The following is a 24,292-nucleotide window of genomic DNA, read 5'->3' as shown; positions in this document are numbered from 1 at the left end:
CCCATAACTAGTTTCCCTGAGCTGTCTAGTTTTTGGAAATATATAGTTTTAGGGGGTTAAAATGAAATATGGGACCTCTACCTTGTCTCAAATGATACCAGGACCCAGCAAAGTGATCTGTCAAAATTCCATGCTTGAAAACTGTAATGTGCATGTTACCCAGGGAAAACAAATTACTGAAATACTGTGTTTGGATAGAATGGGTTTGTTTTAGGCTGAAAAAAGACATGCATCCATCAAGTTCAGCCTTTCCTATATCTGTTAATTTGTTGCTGTTGATCCAAAAGAAGGCAAAAAAAACCCCAGTTTGGCTCTTTCCAATTTCGCACTAACCAGGGAAAAGATTCCTTCTTGTCAGATTTCTCCTTGGATCAATAAGCTGTTTTCCCATAATTAAAGATTATATCCCCGAATATTATGTTTTTCCAAGTATCCATCCAGTTGCTGTTTAAACGTCTGTAAGACTCTGATAAAACTACCTCAGGCAGAGAATTCCACATCCTTATTGTTCTTACTGTAAAAAACCCTTTCCTAAAAAAAAATGTTAAAAATTAAATTTCCCTGCAATGTTTAGGACATACTGGTACTAAAATGGTTAAATCAAGAGTGTTAAAATGCCCCTAGTAGAATACTTTGGGATGTCAACTTTCAAAAAATATATAATTTTGTTTAGCAGTTTTTCTTTTTTTGCACTGGTGATATATTGGTTTTTTTTGGGGGGGTTAGATATTTTTCATACTAAATTATGGTTTATATATATATATATATATATATATATATATATATAATTATTTCAAAAGAAGTAAAACAATGTATAATGTATGAGGGTGTACTAAATGAGTTAGCGGGGAGTTGAATAAATGTCAACAAAAGCACAAAAACTGCTCTGGTCATTTAGGTCAAACATGGTAAAAAGCAAACAAAAAAATGGTTCTGAAGGGGTTAATAGTTGTAGTGAACCAAAGAAAGGTAAGTGAAGTCTCTTTAAAATATTCAAAGGGTGTGCGCTCCAGTGATATATAGGTTGCAGTGGTTATTTTGATTTATTTTTTGTCCGTTCGGTTTCAATTTCGTATCCATTCGTTCCAGGCGAAACTCGAGTAGCTTTTTAGATTCGGAAACAAAATTAGTTGTCATTCACCCTAATGCTCTTTCACACTCTCCTTAAACGTCTCCCTACCTTCTCTGCTTCTTCGCATTTTTTCTTCGTCTGCTGCTTCCAAAAAAAAAATGGAAAAGGGACATGACCTCCAGTGAGCTTGCGTGCACATCATCTTCCCCATTGGAAGATCAAGGGAGAGGGTGCGCGGTTCTGTCCTTTTGCCTTAAGTTACCTCCCATTTTGCAGAATTTAACTGTGAGGTCATGTCCCTGTCTCATTGTCCACAGAGAAGCAGACGAACAACAAATGCTTTTTTTAGAACAGCAGAAGCAGACAGAAGAAAGAAGGCCAGGAAGATGCTAGATCAGAAGCGGAGCTGCGTGGCATGGAGGCAGGGACACGGAAAAGGTTGTCAGATGTTAGGGAGACATTCTGAGAGAGCACGCAAATGAGAGTGTGCAAGTGACAGAACTAACGAACATTCCGAAGGCTTTGCTTCACTTTCGAATGCGAATGCCCAAGTCTAATCATTATCCCTCACAAATCAAGATATGTGCACTCATGATTCAGGGGCATGTTGTGACCTGTGATTATGTAGGTTTTGTGGTATTGTACTTGGAAGACTTACATGAATCACTCTAATATTGGACATATACATCATAAATCCCAATGCTGTATTCGTTGTGTAAGAAAAAAATTATTTCTTATTTAAAATTTGTTTGTGACTGCATTAATAGTAAAACAAGATAAACATGTGCTTGAGTCTTTGCCCTTGTGGGCTTTCAGAAAATGTACACTTATTTTTACTCTATACCAGTTTGACTACAGAATATAGGTTGACTTTTTTCTTTTCAACGTACGTAAATATGAATGGAACTTCTGAGACCAGACCTAACTGAAGTCAAGTGACTTTCCTCTGAGAACTTTTAAAAGCCCCGTATTTCTCCTAATACTTAGTAATGAAATGATCTGTAAAGTGTACTTTTATACGTAAGCATTGTTTTTTGTACCCTTCGTGACAAATGTTTTAACATTCATGCCCTGCTCGTGTTTAGCAGTAATTTTCTTCTCTCATTTACTGAATCCACACAAGTTATATATTGTTAGGGCTTTCTTTAGATGTCATTGTTTGATTGTATCATATAATTTACGATTAAAAAAAAGTATAAAATATAATGAAAAATATTGTACTCATCTATAAAAGCTAATGAAAAACCATGCTAAATACATTCTATTTGCCCTGAGTTTAGAAATACCCAATGTTTTTTATGTTTTTGGCACGTTATGGGGTAATAGGTGCAAGTAGAGTTTTGCTATTTCAAAACCGTTTTTTCCAAATCTGGTAATTCTTTCCCCATGTGCTATTTCCGGTATCTTTAAAGCCGGCCAATGCAATTTACCCCATCAAACCATATATTTTTGAAGACAAGACACGCCAGGGTGTTTCAAATGTTGGTATTTTAACTCTTTCCATGCACTAATTCTAGCGCCAGCCTTTGTCAAACTTTGTGGTAGTTTTCTTCATGAATGAATTTATAGCTCCTGGTATATGCCACTGCCACACAACACCCCTATATGTGTTTAGCAACATCCCCCGAATACAGCGATACCCCAATGCATGGGTTTGCCTGGCTGGGGGCAAAAAGGCCACATTTCTAACATGCACATTTTTCAATGTTGAACTTTATTTGGTGATCTTGTGCCCATGCCCTATTTGGTACATCTTTGAGCCCGACCAATTCAATGTGCCCAATAAAACCATATTTTTTTGAAAACTAGACACCCCAGGGTATTTCAAATATTTTCATGCACTAATTCTACCACCAGCCTTTGTCAAAGTTAGCAGTAGTATTTTTTGTGTGTATTTTTCCCACACACGTACTTTAGGTATGAATATACAGCACCCCAATATGTGTTCAGCAACATCTCCTGAGTACAGTGATATCTTGCATGAGTTTGTCTGGTTGTTTGGGGCCTGAAAGGCCACATTTGGGACATGTGCATTTTTCAAATTGGAAATTATACATATGATCATCCTTCCCCTCTTGTTGGGACATTGTTCAGCCCATCAAATCATATTTTTTTTTTTTTTTAAAGTAGACACCCCATGGGCATTTAACATGCCAGTATTTTAGCTCTTTCCATGCGAGAATTGTTTTAAGATAAATCACTAGTTTTAGGACTTGCTCATAAAATGCTGGCAAGATCATTGGAAAATTATTCTTACATGTTACCATTTTTTGTTATTTTCACTTATTTTACCAATCATATAGTGATCAGAAAGCTGGGCTCCTTTGACTTGCATGATTGAATGCAGTACCTGCAAGTGTTCTCCAGAATTGTCAGGAGGGTCTGGAGAGACCCTCTTAGAAATGTTTTCAACTGTTATTTTTTCAAAGGACGTGCCGTTGACGCCCCGGGCAGTGGCCGATCTCAGTGTTGCTGAATGCCTCGACATCTCTCATAGAATATCATTTTAGTAAAATCTATGGATGCAGTTATATTTACATTTTGGAATTAGTAATTTACACGAGGCCTATGAAGAAAAAAAGCATTGCAAAATATTCCCTACAATGCTTCTAGAAAGCCCACGATCAGTGTAAAAATTGATTATAATCTCGGCTCTGTAGTTTCTATAATGAATGCACAATCACACTGAAAACAGATTACATACCTGTTAATTCACAGCTCATAAATTTAAATATATGTTATGTTGGTATATGCATAATACACACCAACACTTGGTAACAAGGTAATAAAAAATATATATTTTTACTATTATGAATAAATAAAATTAGTGCTTCAAGTAGAAGTGAACATATAAATATATATAAAATAGAGAGAGAGAGATATAAAAAAAAAAGCCAAAATATTGTTTTTCCTCTCCCTTTCCTTTCGTAAAATACCAGAATGCTTATATTAATCTGTAAACATAGGCTTAACTGCAAGATGTAGGAATTGGGAGAAAGATCCATCTGAACTGAAACATACCAGTTCCTGTAATACAAATTAATCACTATTGTTTAATCTGGGAATAACACCATTTTTACATGTATATATGTGTAAACCTATGCATGAGGGGTATCACTGTACTCGGGCGATATTGCTGAACACATATTGGTGTCTTCAAAAATATATGGTTTGATGGGGTAAATTGCATTGGCCAGCTTCAAAGATACCCAAAATAACACATGGGGCAGAATGACCAGATTTTGGAAAAAATGGTTTTAAAATAGCAAAATGCTACTTGTACTTATTGCTCATTCATTAGCTTTTTTTGATGAGTAAAAGATTTTTTCCATGTAAAAGTCAGAAAACTTGCTTTTTTTTTTTCTTCACTTTATCATTTTATTTTTTATGGGACATTAGATAATATGATCAAACAAATGGTACCTGAAGAAATACCTTCTTGTCCTGAAAAAAACAACATAACTTGTGTGGGTACACTAAATAGGAGAAAATTACATCTAAACATAGCACTGCAAAAGTGTTAAGACAGCCTCGATCACAAAGGGTACAAAAAGTAAAACACAGCCTTTTAACAGGGGTTAAAAGGCTGTTAGATTAGCAAAGAGATTATATTTTCTTTTGACAGTACCCTTTCAATACATACTTCGTATATATATATATATATATATATATATATATATATATATACACACACACACACACACACACACACACTTTAATGATGTTTACACCAGAAGACTAACCACATGTAAGAAATTTAAATATGCTGTCAGGGAAATGTCTTCACCCATGTTTTAAAAACGACATAATGAAGGCACATAAAGCAAAATGTTTTGTTTACATTTTAATGTTGATGTGGACTGTTCGGTTTAGTATGGTACAACAAAAGCTTCATGGAAAAAAAAAAAGTTATCCATTGTTTTCCTGTAGATATTCATGTTAGTTAGTAACTTGAATCCAAGGTAATTAGTTAACTGCAGGTCCTCGCTGTCCAGCTGTAAAAACTGAAACTAATCAGTGCAGCAGTATTGTAAGGGTTTGAGTTTATATATTTGTTTTAATCAAAATTCTAGCTCCACCAATATTCAGATGAGATAAAGCTGTTACTGTTGTGTTTTATCTTCTTAAATCGAAGGTGGCAATCATAGGGCATACAGTTCATAAAGCTTCTTGACACAGTATGCCAGAGCAGCAAGAGCTATTGTGTTGTGAAGTCTCTTTCTATGGACGTCGTCCTTTCTTACAAGCACAACAGGAGTAGAGGAGGTGAGTGTGTGCAGCGGCAGTCTTGAAAGTTTGTAGGCATCATACTCCACCTGATATTTGCAGCATGGGTCGAATTGCCATGAGATGCCATAAAGAGTGGAGCAGGCCAAACTGACTACACCTGCAGGCAGAGACACGTAATGCGAATACTCTGATGGCAATGCCAGTGGGGTAAGGAGACAGACTGTGCCTGATAATACTGCAGTCTTATGCAGGCAGTTTCCCACAGAGATCCAGCGTGCCGTTTCATCGCCGATGCGTGTAGGCTCAATCACTATGTACTTGTACTGGGATTCCAGTGCCTGCTCCAGCTCATACTCAAACTGGTCCTGTGCATTTTCTCCATTGTAAATTTCATGTACGATGTAGCACTCACCCGCTGACAGAGGCACCCTGACAATAAGAACGTATTAACAAGTGTAAGCTCTCATAATACGCACTCCACATTATTATTACTCAAATGAATCCAACACACAATTGGGTATATTCACTATACCCAATTTCACAAACACTAGCATGTTTCTAGAGAAAGATAGGCTGTAGAATGCATACTTCAAAAGATGAGGAGACACTCACTCACTGGTTTAACTATGCTTTATAAGCCACCCAAGACTCCTTGCAGCAGGAGCTCACAGGAATGAACCACTTTAAGACGTATGGTGATGTCAAAAGGTTATAACAACTCTCCTGAGATCTCGCATTCCTTCATAAGCCTGTATGTAATATTTTGTCACATTCCCTTTTCTGACGTGATGTACTACAATTCATAAACTAAATAACACATAACCATAAAGAGATTTTTTGCGTCACGGTACTTTACGAAGTTTTATTCGATAGTGGAGGACATTTAATTTTTCCTCTAGTTGGCTCAACATTAGGGAGTGCTAGGTCTGTCACTTCAGCTTTACTGCTCCCTATTAATCACCACCCACCGGCAAATTGCTGCGCTCCGCAGCAATAGCCGGCACGTAGTGATGAGGGAGCAGTAGAGCGAGGTCTGAAGTGACAGACCTCGTGCTCCCACAGAAGGATATAGGGTGGAGGCAGACGGATGAAGGATGGTGGAAGAGGTAAGAGATGGGGAGAAAGGACAGTGTATATGTATGTGTTTGTAAGCTTGTGTGTGTATGGGCCAGTGTGTGTGTGTGTAAGAGCAGTATTGTGTGAGTTAGAGTAGGTATTTATAGCTGGCGCGTAAGGGCGGTGGACAGGTATGTGTGGGCGTGTAAGGGCGGTGGACGGGTATGTGTGGGCGCGGAAGGGCGGTGGACGGGTATGTGTGGGCGCGTAAGGGCGGTGGACGGGTATGTGTGGGCGCGTAAGGGCGGTGGACGGGTATGTGTGGGCGCGTAAGGGCGGTGGACGGGTATGTGTGGGCGCGTAAGGGCGGTGGACGGGTATGTGTGGGCGCGTAAGGGCGGTGGACGGGTATGTGTGGGCGCGTAAGGGCGGTGGACGGGTATGTGTGGGCGCGTAAGGGCGGTGGACGGGTATGTGTGGGCGCGTAAGGGCGGTGGACGGGTATGTGTGGGCGCGTAAGGGCGGTGAACGGGTATGTGTGGGCGCGTAAGGGCGGTGGACGGGTATGTGTGGGCAAGTAAGGGCGGTGGACGGGTATGTGTCCCTTGCCACACACAAAGCTCCACTCGTAATCTGTAAACACTGCTCATACCAGCAAGAATATTAACGGATCCGCCCCTCAATCAATGTATTAGTTAAATTAAGAGGGAAAACACGCAACTTCCAATAACCTGCCGAATCCACTCCCTCACACCTAATCGTGCCCCTGCGTTGGCCCACACATACAGTCGAACCCTGTCAGTGCTCAAATTCCCTTCCAAGATCCACCAAGCAAGCATCCCTAAGCAACGCACTCAAGGCCCAACACACCAAGAAATACCCACCTCAGACAGAAAGCCTTCCCTATACCCAGGTTCACAGTGGGTACTCTAACTCACCTTTCTCTGCCTCCCGGCCCAGCGCGCCTCCTTCCCCAAGTGGCCATCTTGGACACTCGGCTCGATAACGTTTTCCTAGGGGCTGCACGGCTACCGGGGTTGATGGGAAATGTAGTACTGACATCACAGGGCTCACAAGGAGGATGGAGGAACAAAACTACAATACCCAGAGTATGCTGGAGCTGCGTAAAGGCGTATATCGCTTAGCTGCATGGAACATGTAGTTCTCAAACCTCCATACGTATTAGTGAATGTCACAGGGACGCAAAGGGCAGGGAAATGGAGTTCCCACCGAAAACCACACGTCAGCATGTTTTCCACTGAACTTTATTAGATAGTTGTAAAGTGTACGCATTGTTTTCTACAGAGACAACAAAATGCGTATTATGCAGCTGAAAAAAACTCATGCGCGTGGAAATACAAGTCGCTAAAGGTCTGACTTCTGTTACTTACAGAAAATATAGTGGATTTACTTTTAATTCAAAACTACTATGTCGAGGTTTCATGTACGTAAACGTTACATTCACAGGGACAGCGTCACTGTAGTTCGCAAAGAAACAATGTCTCATTTTCTTCAAGGACAATATAACAAAACGTGCATACGGATTGGCTAAACTCAAATCCGTCATTTGGTAATTGGTCAGAAAATGTGTTCACTCTGTGATTGGTTGTTTATACCTGTTTGGTTCTGTAGAGAGTGACATCCGATTTCTCTGTTTTGATTGGATAGGTGTGGCATGTGACTTTACAGCTGATTTCCTGGCCGTGTTTACGGGGTGAAGCAGAGCTGCACATGGCGCATTCTGTATCGGAAAGTATGGAACAAATTGGTCCTATTCGAGTGGAACACGACCGGAATAGAAGGCAGTTCTCTGTGCGCCTCAACGGTATGGGGATTATACTGAGAAAAAACTAGGGAGGGGGTTCAAAACATGACCCCTGTGATTAGTCGAAATTCTCCGTCACGATTTCGTGGGAGAGAGAAGGGGTCAGAGGACTATAAAACGACAATAAGGTGAACTACTGATACTTATGTATGTGACAATGCATGCCCGGTTGCAGCGATATATTTGTTGGACAGTAGAATTTAAAACGTTAAAAAAAAAAAGTTTACAAGTGATGGCAGGAAAAGGTGTTGGTGATGGCAACAAACAATGGCAACATGAATGTAGGCAAGGAAAAACATTTGCATATATATGTATATTTAATACTAACATGAACTCAGTGTTTACACTAATACATGGGAGGTACAACCAGGGAAGGCCTGGCACCTTCACACTTGGTGTAGCAGATAAAGCCAAGTGCTCCCCTCAAAGCATCCCAACCCCACAAACTTGCCGGGATCTTTTATATATATATATATATATATAATATAGCTCCTCCCACATGCTGCGATGGGTGCTTTAGTACCGGAGGGGTTTGTACTGAAGAATTTGGAGCTAGCTGGGGGGTAGTTACACGAAGGGCAGCCCGCTAACCTCATACAGTAACTGCAGTTGTTTACTAAACACAATGGTCAGGCCTCATGACTGGGAAACCATAGGTGTATGACTACATTAAAAACGAGAAAAAGGAAGAATTACTACTATTTTGTAAAGGGCAGTTTCTTTTGTATCAGGTTGTTTTTGATTTGATACTAGAAATGACAAAATGGAGCACTAGGGGAGAAGCAGGACTAAATTTGCAAGACACTAGAGCAGGGGTGTCCAAGTTTTTTCTGCAGTGGGCCACTTCATCAGAATTGTATACGTGCGCGGGCCGCACTCATTTTTCACTGTGACAAAAAATATGGCCTTTAATAAAATATGCAGATTAAAATAAAGTAAATAACACAAAACCTTTACTCTTCCTCTCACTGATTTCTGGGCCTAGAAAGTTTTGCGACTACAAATTCAGGATTCCCTAGATTTATTCTAGGGATGAACTAAAATGAAAATTCTGGACCAAAACATTCAGGGTTCACTTAGCCAAAACCGAAAATGACCCCCACCTTTAAAAATAATAATAAAAACTCACATTTTTAATAAAAGTAGGTAACACACAATTGGACAAAATTAGCAATATGACTTGGCAACCAGTAAATGCTGGCAACCCAGGCAACCAGTAAATGCTGGTACCTAGGCATGATGGGACTGTGCTCGCTGTGATTGCTGTTAGCAATCACACTCCTCTCATGCCAAGTCAGCCAGTACATGCTGGTACAGGGTGGCTGTAAGTGATGTGCAGACCCCATACTGCTGGCAGCATCACTACACAAGGGGGGCAGCTAGCTAGGTTTCAGCATGTACTGGCTGACTTGGCATGATAGGAGTGTGATTGCTAACAGTAGTCACAGTCCCATCATGCCTAGGTTCCAGCACTTACACATCCATCCAGTAAATACTGGAACCTAGGCATTATGGGACTGTGATTGCTGTTAGCAATCACACTCCTATCATGCCAAGTCAGCCAGCACATGCTGGTACAGGGTGGCTGTAAGTGCAGACCCCATACTGCTGGCAGCATCAATACACAAGGGGGGCAGCTGGCCAGGTTTCAGCATGTACTGGCTGACTTGGCATGATAGGAGTGTGATTGCTAACAGCAATCACAGTCCCATCATGCCTAGGTTCCAGCACTTACACATCCATGCTATCACACACACACACTCATTTATTCATATAATCATTCATTCACAGATTCATTCCCTCAATCACACACACTCATTCAAACACCCTCCCCACCTCCTTACCTGCAAGGCAGCTCCTCGATGCCGCTTACAGACTTCAGCAGGGGGCGCGGCCTCCCTCTGCCTTCTCTGCTAAAGCACAGAGGAAGTAGGATGTCACGTGAACTCCGCTTCCTCTGTGTGCAGTCCAGAAGACCCTCCCACAAGTAAGTAGCAGGGCTTGAGGCGCGGCTCGCGTAAGATCGGTTGCCCTGGCTGCCGATCTTACGCGGGCCGCACCTCGAGGTCTCGCGGGCCGCATGTTGGACGCCCCTGCACTAGAGCATACAACCTGCCAACTTTTGACAAACGTTTGATGTACCTAAAAGACATACATGCCAAGCTTCAATATGAGTGAGAGATGGCTCTTTGAGTAGTGGGACCAGCCATTCATTTTCCTCAATGGAGGCCTGGCCAATATTTGAATTATTAGTAAATTTATCCAATAGCTGTATGCATAAAAATGTGTGTGTGTGTTACAGTACCCTCCACAAATATTGGCATCCTTGGTTAATATGAGCAAAGTAGGATGTGAAAAAGTCCTTACTGTTTAACCTTTTGATCTTTTCAAAAAATACACAAACATACTCTGCTCTTGTGGATATCAAACAATTGCAAACACCATTTTATATATATAAAAAAACAGATTTGTGAAATATGTGTGCCACAATTATTTAAACCATTTTAGTCAATGCTTTGTGCTACCTCCCTTTGCCAAGCTTACTGCTCTAAGTCTTCTCATATAATGCCTTATGAGGTTGGAGGATACATGGCAAGGGATCTGAGGTCATTCCACCATAAATAATCTCTCCTTCAAGTTTTAAGGTTGATGCTAAAGGACTCTCCTCTTCATTTCACCCCAAAGGTTTTCTATGTGGTTCAAGTCAGGGGCCTGGGATGGCCATGGCAGAACCTTGATTTTATGTTCGGTAAACTATTTTTGTGTTGATTTTGATGTATATTTTGGATAGTTGTCTTGCTGGAAGATCCAACCACAGCCCATTTTTAACCCCTTAAGGACAGCTGTTTTTAATTTTTCTTACCCTTGCTGTGGCAATGGCTGGTTTTTCACATTTCTGTGGTGTTTGTCTTTAGCTGTAATTTTCTTCTCTCTCATTTAGTATACCCACACAAATTATATATTGGTTTGTTTTTTTCAGGACAGAAAGGCTTTGTCACACCTTGTGGTAGTATTTTTGTGTTTTTTTTTTTCTCCCCACACACATTGTGCTTCAGTGAATATACAGCGCCTGGTATATGACACTGTCAAACACCCCAATATGTATTCAGCAACATATCGTGAGTGACACCATCCAAACATTGGTTTGTCAAGTTGTTTGGTGGTTAAAGGGCTGCTTTTTGGAGGTGTGCATTTTTGTTTTGGAATTTTGACATCTGGTCAGGCTGAGTCAATGTCTTATTTGTGTCATCTTTGAAGGCGACTAATTTAATTTACCCCGTCAAACATTTGGCGGAGGGAGGGGGAGGAGGCAGAGTGGTGTATGGGAGCCACCGTCCCATACACCACTCTGCCTCCTCCCCCCTCCCATACACCGCTCTGCCTCTCTACCCGACTCCCTGGTGTCTTGTGAATCTCCGTTGCTGACGGGAGGCAGAGTGGTGTATGGGAGTTGGGAGAGAGGCAGAGTGGTGTATGGGTGTGTAATGAATGTCAGGGAGGCAGAGTGGTGTATAAGGGGAGGTAGAGTTGTGTATGGGGGGTATAATGAATTCCAGAATGGCGTATCTGGGGAGGCAGAGTGGTGAATCAGGGGGTATAATGAATATCAGGGTGCACATTTGCTCCCTAGGTATAAGGCATAACTGAGGGCAAGTGGCATATTGGTAGTTATAAGGCATATCAGGGGGCACAGTGGCATATAGGGGGTATAAGGCATATTGATATTAGGCATATCAGGGGGGCATAAGACATTTTTGGGGGTAAAAGGTATATCAGGGGGCTCAGTTGCATATCACTGGCAAATAAGGATTATAAGGCATATTAGGGGCACGGCGGAATCTCTGGCATATAGGAGGTATAAGGCATATCTGGGGGTAGAGTGGCAAGCTGGGGGTCAGATGTGCATAACTGGGGGCAATTTGGTAAATAAAAGAAAATACAAACAAGGCTTTTTTCTCATAGTTTTTATTAAATATGAAAAATAGCTAACATATGAATTAATATTTACTAATAACTTTGTATTAAAACCTAGTTTGAGAAACACTGTGTTTGGGTTCTTGTAGCTTTTATTATTATGTCAGTAAAATAAGAAGGTGAATACGGAAATGCCATTGTGATAAAGAGATGAAAGTGTAAATTGTAAATTTGTTTTATTACATTATTTTAAATTAAAAAAAATTGCATTTTTGTTTATCCGATTAATCGAAAAATAATCGGCCAACTAATCGATTATTAAAATAATCGTTAGTTGCAGCCCTTTACCAAACCCACCTCTGGTGTTAATTGCCAATAAACTCTATTTTGATTTCATCTGACCATAGAACCTGATCTCATTTTATATTCCAGTAGTGTCTGGCAAACTGAAGATGGTTGAGTTTGTTTTTGGATGAGAGTAGAGACTTTCTTCTTGAATCCCTTCTAAACACCTAGTGGTGATATAGGTAATGCCAAATTGTAGTTTTGGAGTCTTTCTGACCCCAAGATGCAATTCTCCAGCTATGATTCTTGGGAATTCTGGGACAATATAGATATACATCCTCTTCCAGGTAAATTCGTAGCATTTCCAGTTGAACTGAACCTTTTGCCACACATCAAAGCTCTATTATAAGCTTGAGAGCAAGGCGCTTTCCACCTAATGTATCGGTTTGTCTAAGTAATTTTTTCCCCTGCCCTATCTGGGTAGGACCTTCTCCCGCTTTTTTTGTTTGTTTGTTTGGTTTTTTTTTTGCAGGCTCATGGGAGAGCCCAATTTTTGCTGACATGATTCCCCCGCTATGAAAAGCGAATAAGCGTCTCAGTACCCCAGCCGGGTACTTGGGAGCACTCTGCGTTTGGGACGATACACGACTGTCGTTGGGCTTACTTACCGCTAGCCCTTGGGCAGGCAGCACAGTCTTCCTCCTGCTGGGCTCCGTGAATGACGAGGATGTCAAGATGGCAGCACCCACTCATCATTGTGCTGAGTGTGACATACTTCTGCCGTCATGTCTCCTGCTCTTCCTGGTTAGGGGCATTTAAACAGAGCAGAGGAGGCATAGAGAAGTTGTGTTCTGTTCTCAGTCCTCTTGCAGGTGATATCTTTTCTGTCTGTTTCCCTGCTACTGAGCCCGATTTAGGGGTTAATTCCCGTTTTGCACGGGGCTCTGCTGCTGGTGGTCTGCCTGGTTCCAGGCAGACCAGCAACAGCAAAAACGAGCCCCCACAAGCCCTGTGATGACTCCTGTAGGCATGGAAGCCTACAGCAGTCATCAGAGAGACTCCCCCCTGCAATGGCTGGTCTATAGACCAGCAATTGCTTCCCAGCTGCCAGAGGCAGCTTCAGGGACAGGGGAGAGGGTTCTTTGGTCTCCCCATGAGTGTGGAGAGCAGCCCCAACACCCCCCTGCTGCCTGATCGCTCCCTGAGAGCGACAGTGCAGCGTTAACCCCTTCAATGCCACAATTGTGTATGACACATTCGTGGCATTGCAGGGGTTAACATTTGTCCCCACAAGCTTGTGGGGACTAAATATCAGTCAATGCTGTGCTCCAATGGAACATCAGCATTGAAAGGGTTAAAAAAATAATAATAATAAAAAAAAAACAGCACTGGCCTGAAAGTCCAGGGTGCTTCCAGGTCAAATGCTGTGAGTTTAGTAAGTGGGCCCGTGATGATCAGATCCCTCCTGACCAACTGTTAGTTTAAAAAAATCCTGGCTCCTAACTTTTTTTACCTGGCGCCTAGATTCCCAACAAATTTGTCAAGCCCTGGATTACACAGTGCCAGAATTACAAAAAACAAGACATACAAAATAAAAATAAAACAGCAAACAGTTCTTAAAAGCAATAGGACTTAAACACAGGACCCTCACTCACGAATTTCTCCAATAAGCAGGCCTGTGGGAACTCCTTAAGTCCAGATGGTTTCTTACGATGTTGTTCCAATCAGAGTATATCATGGAGTTCTACTTTGAGGTCGCTGCATTGTCCCTAAATCAGACTTTTGCAAGCAAATGCCCCTCTGACCACATGACTGATTATATGACACCATCCCCAAGAATCAGGTCCAATCTTTGATGTGCCAATAAATTATGGTGGGGTAAAGGTGATGGAAACCCCTCCACTTAAGATAGGAATGGAATTCCTATAACTCAGAGTCCTTATCTGTTAGGCCATGAATCACCACAGGGGTCCTTTGGGAAGATGACACCTCTAGCCAGAACAGATACAGAGGGCATTCACAAAGAAACACATTAAATCAACCTCAGATTAACTCATTGAATGCTTAAACAAAGAAACTAACCACCTCTGCTGGGTTACCCTTCCATGCATCCACTACATTATATGAGTTATATGACACTTATATCTTGAGATTTTGTTCTTCAAGATGTAGAGGCAAGCAGACTCCTCAAAGCCAGGAGGGAGCCTCAGAGCATAAAGCATGACGCCAGTTTATTTCCTGTTGGAGGCAGGCTGCGGGACCTTCAAGAGTGGGCCAAGGTTACTGGCTGGAGTTTGTTGGGACTCCTTCTGCAGAGTGGCCTCTGGCAGATCCAGTAAGATTGTTTGCTTTACAGAAGATGATAGAAGAATTTGTGCTGAATTTGTTTCAGTACCGCAGGGACAGGAGGTAAAAAGTGTCTAAGCTCCGGTTTTTGTAGTCCAGAAATCCTTGGGAGGTTTTTGCTTGGTAATGAATCTCAGGTTACTGAGTCGTCTACCTTTAACATAGCCATTGTACAGGAATCTCAGAAATTCCTTAGGGTGGCAGTTCCTATGGGTGGATCATACACCTACAGTTCCTGGCTCTACAATTCACACTTTCACCAGTCTCGAGAGTGTTGGCCAAAATCATGGCAACAGTTTCGACTATTCTCGGAAAAGAGGATATATAAGTAATTTGGACGACTGGCTGCTGTGAGAGAGCTCTGCTGAACTTCTAGCACTCCACATACAGAAGGCTGTGTCCATTCTTCAGAACCTAGAATGAATTATTAATTTCCAAGAATCATGTCTGCACCCAGCCAGTAGTCTTTTTAGGTTTCATGTAGGGCTGAAACAACTAATCGATAAAATCGATAATAATCGATAATGAAAATCATTGTCAATGATTTTCATTATCGATTAATCGAATAGATTTTTATCGATTATAAAAAGAGGTTTTTTCAGAGCAAATGCTCTGGAAAAACTCCTCTCCTTATATAATCCGACCTCAAACAGAGATCGGATTATAACACTAGAATCCAGATCCCCCGCAACGCTGCAGGAGACCTGGATTCCCCTCACTGTCGGCCGGTCTCTCACTTCCGTCTCTCTCCCCCCTCCCATCTGCCTCCTCCCCCTCCCATACACTGCTCTGCCTCTCTACTGACAGGCACTTTCCCTGCAGCTTCATAGAAGCCTCAGTGTAAGTGAAGGTGAGTAACGGAGTCTGTCTGTGCGATGCAGACCCCCGCCGGCTGACAGAGAATTATCCTATGTGTCATCCGGTGAGGGTCTGCATCGCACAGACAGACTCCGTTACTGCCCTTCACTTACACCGAGGCTTCTATGAAGCTGCAGTGAAAGTGCCTGTCAGTAACGGAGCCGGGTAGAGAGGCAGAGTGATGTATGGGGAGGGGGAGGGGGAGGAGTCAGAGGGGTGTATGGGAGCCACCCTCCCATACACCACTCTGGCTCCTCCCCCTCCCATATGCCACTCTGCCTCTCTACCTGGCTCCCTGGTGTCTTGTCAGCAACGGAGGTTCACATGAGGCAGAGTGGAGTATGGGAGGGGGGAGGAGGCAGAGTGGAGTATGGGAGGGGGAGGAGGCAAAGTGATGTATGGGAGGGGTAGGAGCCAAAGTGATGTATGGGAGGGGGAGGAGCCAGAGTGGTGTATGGGAGGAGCCAGAGTGGTGTATGGGAGGAGGCAGAGTGGAGTATGGGAGGGGGAGGAGCCAAAGTGATGTATGGGAGGGGAGGAGGCAGAGTGGAGTATGGGAGGGGGAAGAGGCAGAGTGTAGTATGTGAGGGGGAGGAGGCAGAGTGGTATATGGGAGGGGGAGGAGGCAAAGTGATGTATGGGAGGGGAGGAACCAAAGTGATGTATGGGAGGGGAGGAGCCAAAGTGATGTATGGGAGGGGGAGGAGGCAGAGTGGTGTATGGGAAGGGGAGGAGGCAGAGTGGAGTATGGCAGGGGGAGGAGGCAGAGTGGAGTATGGGAGGGGGAGGAGGCAGAGTGGAGTATGGGAGGGGGGAGGAGGCAGAGTGGTATATGGGAGGGGGAGGAGCCAAAGTGATGTATGGGAGGGGAGGAGCCAAAGTGATGTATGGGAGGGGAGGAGCCAAAGTGATGTATGGGAGGGGGAGGAGGCAGAGTGGTGTATGGGAAGGGGAGGAGGCAGAGTGGAGTATGAGAGGGGGAGGAGCCAGAGTGGTGTATGGGAGGGGGAGGAGCTAGAGTGGTGTATGGGAGGGGGAGGAGGCAGAGTGGTGTATGGGAGGGGGAGGAGGCAGAGTGGTGTATGGGAGGGGGAGGAGGCAGAGTGGTGTATGGGTGAGTTATAGTGGTGTATGGGGGGTATTATGAATTTCAGGGCATATAGCGGGTATAAGGCATATCGATATTAGGCATATCAGGGGGTAAAAGGTATATCAGGGGGCTCAGTTGCATATCACTGGCATATAAGGAGTATAAGGCATATCAGGGGCACAGGGGAATCTGGTATATAAGAGGAATAAGGCATATATGGGGGCAGAGTGGCAAGCTGGGGGTCAGATGTGCATAACTGGGGGCAGTTTGGTAAATAAAAAAAATTTAAACAAGGCTTTTTTCTCAGTTTTTATTAAATATGAAAAATAGTTAACATATGAATTAATATTTACTAATAACTTTGTATTAAAACCTAGTTTGAGAAACACTGTGTTTGGGTTCTTGTAGCTTTTATTATTATGTCAGTAAAATAAGAAAGTGAATAGAGAGGCCATTGCAATAAAGAGATAAGTGTAAATTGTACGTTTTTTATTGCAATTTTTCTTCAATTTAAAATAATGTATTTTTTTATCCGATTAATCGAAAAAATAATCGGCCAACTAATCGATTATTAAAATAATCGTTAGTTGCAGCCCTAGTTTCATGATAGATACGAACCTCCTGAGAACTTTTCTCCCAGAAGAGAAGGTCCGAAAGCTGACCAGGCTTACCCTTGCAGTTTAGAACTATCACAGTTGCAGCCTAAGATTACCAATGAGACTGTTAGGTCTAATGACCTTGACCAGGCAGGCCCTCCCTTGGACATTACTTTATATGCGTCCTTCAGTGCTTTATCCCGACAGGTCGGTTACCTCTCTAGAAAATAAGTTTGTTCTCCCTATAAAAGTAAGATACTCCCTAAGCAGTGGTTGCACAGAAGAAGGTTCACGGAAAGTCTTCAGTTGACCGAGCCCAGCTGGTCTGTCATGTACACAGATGCCAACAAGCCTAGTGGTCTCAACAAATCATATTCTCACATCAATTTTCTGGAACTGCTGGTGGTCTGGAAAGCACTTTGAAACTGTCAGGACAGGCTTTGTGGGAAAACGGTAAAGGTACTATGCAACTGTACCATGGTCGCATACTGGAACCGTCAGGGAGGTACAAGAAGCCTTTTTCTGAGAAACCTACTTCAGACCATAGAAAGCTTGGCAGAGATAAATATCTATAAATATCTTCTGGCCGTTTACCAGGGGGACAGAGAAAATAGCTGATTATCTCATCAGACGATGCGACCTTTTAGGTCATTTCGGAAAGGTGGGGCTTACCAGAGAAAGACCTCATGGCCTCTTCAACCAACAAGAAGGTGGTTTGGTTCCGCCTTTAACCATAGACTCCTTTTATCAGAAATTAATTTTCAAGATGAGCTGCATCTTCCCCATCTATTTCTCAGCCAATGTTCTGAAGGAAATCGGAGAGGACAAATGTCAGGTGATAATGATAGCTCCAGATTGGCCCAGGAGGATCTGGCACCCAGAGCTCATGCGTCTGTCGGTGAAGGCACCTGTCACGGTAACCCCCTGATGGTGAGGGCACATGGGGATAGGTTTGAGTTGGGGACCAATTTTTTTCCTTTTTTTTGTGGGACTCCTTACCTGTCTGCACCATTCCCTCTGATGTCTAAGGGTGAGCAGGAAACTTTGGTCTGCCTTAACCAGGCTTCCAGGAACTAGCCAGCTGTGGGGGTTTTACATGGCTGGAAAAGCTCCATGCACCTGACCGGGACCTAGCCACAAATCCATGGAACTGTACAGCGGCTAGGAACAGTGGCGATGACACTATGGATGTCTGTTGCCCTACCACGTCGCTCTTGTGAGGTTATACTGGGCTTGTGGTGGGTCACAATTGGAGGTGTTTACAGAGAGGGAGCACATTTTTGAAAACTGGCTTTATTACTCATCCTTTGAACCGGGGTTTACCTGGCTGTGGAACTCTACTACCGTGCAGACTATTCCCGGGGACCTACCTGGCGCTGTTGCTCACGGTCCCTGAGCTTTGCATTGGTACCCCGAGATTGACGCCGCTCCCCGAGATCACCCTGAAATAGTGATTCTTTGATGGGTGGGCATTAAAGATCTACCTAGAAAGAAGTTCTTCTTGGAGAAAATCAACAGGTATCAGCAGTTTCCAGAACTTTGGTTTCAGAAGCCTACTAGGCAGCCAGGAAAGAACCTCCCTGGGGACTTACAGTTCATTGAACAATCTTTGGCAAAGGCAGCCGGGGGTTTCTGCCTGGAAAACTGTGCACACATCCATTAAGCACGATAGGCTTCAGTCTTCCTTTTCAGATGATGTTAAATTCGGAAAAAGTGAACTAGGAGTAAATTCTCACTTTTTTTATATTGATTTGGTCTTGGTTACTCACAGGGGAATTGGGGAGGCTCCATGAGGTTTTTTTCCTGCCCTTCCTGGATAGACAAAGCCTTTTCCTACTACTGTGCTACCTGAAGTGACCAAGAAAAGAAATTCTCGGGTTAGAATGTACTCCTTTCGCTTTTTTACCTAATATTTATATCCCTGCAAAACAGGAAGTCAAGGTTGAATAATTTCCTGTTCCTAGTCACCTAGGTGTACAAAAAAAATTATAAGTGGGGATATACAGCAAATATATTTTTTTCATATGAATTCATAGGGGTGCCAATAATTGTGCCACACATATGTTTAATTTTTTTTTACTTTTTTATATATAAACCTGTTGTGTCTGCGATGGAGGCATTGCTAAACACTAACTTACAGGAAGTCCTGTAGTGCACATCAGGTTAACTATGATCATCTCTTTAATCCACTTTATACATGGATCTCTTAGAGGTAATGCCTGTTGTGCCAGACATATTTTTGTAAGCCCTTCACAGCAAAGCCTGTACATGTATGGGCACCAAATGCAATGCCCATACATGTATGGGCTGCTTTAAAATAGCTGCAATTGCGCCATTTCGCAGCGATCAGCATCACATCTTTCATGGAAGCCCCACCCCTCAAAACAATGGCCACGATAATGTACCTCCTATGTAGCTGGAAGCCTAGAGGTTAGTCACCCACTTCCCAATTACTACGTTATGACCTAGTGGAGCAACCCAGCAAGTCCTAGGCAATAATGAGAAACCTGAGAACAAATATGTAACTGTGTCCCAAGAGAACAAACATTCTCAACTTTAGTTGTTTAATTCATACAGCACTCACTGTGGATGATAACACAATGTGTCTGACAAGGTGATTTTCTAATTTCATCTGTGAAACTACAATCCCACTTCTTATACCTTGCGCACAACTGGTAAATGTTTTGAAAAATACTTCTTACTTATGGAAAAGTACACCTCTCTTTGTAAAATGCTTTTGCAATATGCCCTAATGGAAACGGTTTAATACAGTAAGCTACAAAGGCTAGCTTAGTAGTGTAAAAAATAAAATTAAAAAAGCATACAGTCTCTTATTGTGAAAACCTGTGCTGACACGCAATTGCAAAGCAGATCTTGTTTGACGTTACACTTTCTTGTTTCTTTAGGGTGTCATGACAGAGCAGTGTTGCTTTATGAATATGTAGGGAAGAAGACTGTTGATTTGCAACACACAGAGGTTCCTGATGCTTTTCGAGGGAGAGGGATTGCAAAACACCTTGCTAAGGTAAGAGAAAAGTGCTTTTCTGTTGAGTTCTAGTGATGTCCGGATCATGAACAAATCGTTCATTTGTAGCGGTTCAGTCTGTGAATCATGCAGCTGTAACCTGATCCTAGAGCTGTGAGTCATCTGCAGAGCACTCAGACACAGACTCTGGGGTCAGGTTACAGCTCATTAATTCACAGAGGAACGATGACTCATAGAGTCAGAGAGTCGTTCAAAGATTCGAATGAACCGAAGATTCGAATGATTCAAATGATTCAAATCTTACAAGGATCCGAATCTTACAGAGATTCGAATCATTCAGAGAATATTACTGATACCATACTTTTATAAATAAATACATTAATAATGTTCACACTGCCCCCAGGATTTAGATTCCCCTGAGTTTGTCCCCCTTTACCTATAACTGCACCTACAGTTAACTTTATTAAATTAATTAAATTAACCCTCAGTCATCAGCATAAAATTAACCCTTATACCCCATCAACCATAACTGCCCCTGAAATTAACCGTAAAGATCCCATTAACCATAACGGCCCCTGAAATTAACCCTAAAGGCCCCATTAACCATAACGGCCCCTGAAATTAACCCTAAATACTCCATTAACCATAACTGCCCCTAAATTAATTGCATGTACTCCAGAAAAATTACCTAATACATTGGTATGGTTGATGGGGTCTTTAGTGTTAATTTAGTGGCAGTTATGGTTAATGGGGTGTTTAGGGTTAATTTGGGGGCAGTTGTGGTTAACGGGGTGTTTAGGGTTAATTTAGGGGCAGTTATGCTTAATGGGGTCTTTAGTGTTAATTTAGGGGCAGTTATGCTTAATGAGGTTTTTAGGGTTAATTTCGGGGCAGTTATGCTTAATGGGGTATTTAGGGTTAATTTGGGGGCAGTTATGCTTAATGGGGTGTTTAGGGTTAATTTGGGGGCAGTTATGCTTAATGGGGTGTTAAGGGTTAATTTTAGGGGCAGTCATGGTTGATGGGGTGTTAAGGGTTCATTTTAGGGGCAGTCATGGTTGATGGGGTGTTTAGGGTTAATTTAATGGTGAGGGTTAATTTAATTAATTTAATAAAGTTAGCTTAAGGTGCGGTTGCAGGTAAAGGGGAATGTAAATCCTGGGGGCAGTGATTATTAATGTATTTATTTATAACAGTATAGTGATATTATCTGACTGATTCGAATCCCAATGAAGGCAGAGAGTTGTTCAAAGATCCTGATCTTACAGTGATCCGGATCTTACAGTGATCCGGATCACTGTAAGATTCGGATCCCTGTAAGATGTGAATATTTGAACGACTCTCTGCCTTCATTGACATCACTGGAGTAGGCAGGGGGGAGGATTCATTGAGTAATGAAAGGGGCGGGGCCAATCGTTAGTGTGCCTGCACGGAGTTACTGGAAAACAGTAACTCCTGTGAGTCACACTGAGTGATCCGAAGATTCGGATCATGAATCGGATCATTTCAGTGAACGAGTCGAAATGATCTGATTCACTTTAATGATCCGAACTTCCCATCACTATTGAGTTCCAGACAAGAATGTAAGTTCAGAAGCGAAGCCCTCCAAATCCCACCAATCTAATCATAAAGCATATCCGGGGTTATAAAGCATACTGTTTTACTATTACACTAATGTGTATGTTTTCTTTAAAATAGCACCAAACTTTAAGGGTTCGGCCTGTATTCGAGCCAATACGGTAATTTGTTTATTATATATTTTGGTGTGATCTGAAAGAATTTAGGATTAGAGATAAAATATAGAGCATTTCTTTATATAATAGTACCACAATTTTGCATATTTGATAAATATTGGTTTTGCATGCTTATGTCATAAACGGTTCTAATTTTTGACATCTTTACTTTGTGTCTCTCCTTCATCCTTTCAGGCTGCTATGGACTTTGTGGTCGAGCAGGATTTGAAGGCTCATCTCACCTGTTGGTATATCCAAAAATATGTAAAGGAAAATCCACTCCCTCAATACCTGGAACGTTTACAGTCTTAACCTTGGCTTTCCTGATTTTATGATTCAAAAACAATCAAGACTAACCCAAAGCACAGCTGGTGGAGTGAAGAGAAAGCTGGGTGCTATTTATACAGCAAGATTACTGTTGTACGTGAAAGCATACACAAGGACAAACAGCACCCTTAATGTACACTGATTTGGGGTGGATACTGACTGTTTTGATTCTTCTGTAAAACTGGATGAATCATTTATCGGGTGCTTCACTGTGTCTCAGCTCCAAATATGAGATATTGATTCTTAGAGTTTCTGTTCCTGGGGCAATTTATGTGCAGGATGGGACAGGGACCCTTGTTTTATTTTTAAGCAGGACCTGCTGTTCATTGGAGGAAGAAAATGTTTTGAGCTGGTTATTGTGAAAATAGAGGTCAGGTTTAGTTTTGGCTGCCAACTCTAGATTAGGAATTATCATTAATACTTAGAAATGTTTTCTGCAGCAGCAATGTGCCTAGGATCTAAATAATCTAACCAATACAATACTATGTGTACTCACTTCTAGAATGGCTTGACTCAAACTACTGTAATACAGTTTTCTGAAACAATACCGATCCAATAGTAGATTAATATTAAACATTTTTTTTCATTCTACCACTGTTCTTTTTTTCTGTCCACATCTGTTGCTTAAGAAACGGTAAGATTTGAAGTATTAACAGAGAAAATATAACAGTCTTTAACTCTCTGACATGTGCAGTAGCTCAACAACTTATTACATTAGATTTATTTATAGAATGCCAGCAGATTCCATAGCGCTGTTACAATAAGAGGCACTACAGTGGATCACATACATTAACACAAACTGGTAAAAATGGGGGAAAAAGGGCTCTGCTGTGTCAAGTGTACAATCTAGTCAAAACCGCTACAAAAAATATCAAGTTGATCCAATTCCTGGCATCTGTGGTCTTCCTGTTTACGGATGGCTGCTTGTCTCTGTAGGCAGTCTATCATTGAAATCTAGTCTTCACATGGTTAGTAAAATTATTCATGTGTAAGGCTGTAGCATGAATTTAACTTTAACCTGAACTGTGCAGAGTAATAATTACTCTACCAGAATATATGGTTTGGATGCCTTTTTTGACAAGTCGAATGACTTGGAATAAAATGGAAATTCTCTTATACCTTTACCAGCCTGATGCAGGATATTAGATTGTTGTTCAGAATTTCTTGGCAGTGAATTTGTCCTACGCATGTTTAAAGAAAAGAAAAAAAAAAGTGTAATGGCTGTTTTTTATTTTACTTTGTTTACCTAGCCATCTTAAATTATATGATCATATTATGCCATATTTGTAAAATGGTGATACTGCTTTCATTTTCTAGATCTTGTATAAAAGGCAGAGTGTCCATTATACAAGCTGGAGGGATCCAGGTTTCATTGGTGTTTAACACATTAAAAAAAAATACTTGGTTTATATGACTTTTTAGATAACAGCATTTCTTGACAATGATTCTGGGATAAAAATTAACATGTTGAAATACATGTAAAATTCGGTATGTGCACATATTTGGTCATTCTCTATTTGGTTGGTAACACCCAGGTTGGCAGAAATCACAACCACCAAATGTTTCTTGAAGCTAATGGACAGTGTTCTTCCTTATGATCCCCCCCACGCTCTTCCTTGTCGAATGGTTCTAGATCAGAAATATTCTTTGGTTGTCTTGCATGTTGCAATGATTTTCCATAATACTCAACATACATTTTGCAACGGAGCGTTGTGAAGGGTCTTTTTTTTTTTATTATTTTTTTTTTTACAGATTGACCTATGTATTATACAGGGCCGACTTGGACCTCGTCACTAAACACACTTGCTAGTGATGACCCTTCATAATGAATCGTGAGGTAGGGGAGTTAAAACCTAAACTCTCTAGTGAAAATGCTACACAAAGTATGTGTGTGTGTAAAATTCACAAAGATAAGATTTTGAGATTTATAGATTTGTTGAATATTGGGAGAGCATGGGCATAAGAAGTTAAGG

General features: G+C 41.8%; 2 protein-coding genes across 2 annotated transcripts; one reads left to right on the top strand and one right to left on the bottom strand.

Annotated features, from left to right (window-relative positions):
• Positions 1-4,903: 4,903 nt before the first annotated feature.
• TMEM11 (transmembrane protein 11) lies at positions 4,904-7,436 on the bottom strand. Its single transcript, XM_053470699.1, has 2 exons — positions 7,297-7,436; positions 4,904-5,731 (listed from the first exon to the last, which is right to left on the bottom strand). Exons 1-2 carry the CDS (start codon positions 7,341-7,343, stop codon positions 5,215-5,217), a joined length of 564 nt encoding a protein of 187 aa, XP_053326674.1. The 5' UTR covers positions 7,344-7,436; the 3' UTR covers positions 4,904-5,214.
• A 578-nt stretch (positions 7,437-8,014) lies between these two features.
• On the top strand, positions 8,015-23,769 carry NATD1 (N-acetyltransferase domain containing 1). The gene is made up of 3 exons (XM_053470702.1): positions 8,015-8,183; positions 20,180-20,298; positions 22,188-23,769. The coding sequence occupies exons 1-3, from the start codon at positions 8,090-8,092 to the stop codon at positions 22,302-22,304; spliced, it is 330 nt and encodes a 109-aa protein (XP_053326677.1). The 5' UTR covers positions 8,015-8,089; the 3' UTR covers positions 22,305-23,769.
• The last annotated feature ends 523 nt before the right edge of the window (positions 23,770-24,292 follow it).

This window comes from Spea bombifrons, chromosome 7, assembly GCF_027358695.1.
Source record: "Spea bombifrons isolate aSpeBom1 chromosome 7, aSpeBom1.2.pri, whole genome shotgun sequence".
NCBI lineage: Eukaryota > Metazoa > Chordata > Amphibia > Anura > Pelobatidae > Spea > Spea bombifrons.
Note: the sequence above shows the minus strand (reverse complement) of the source record. Positions and strands in the feature narration are given on the sequence as shown.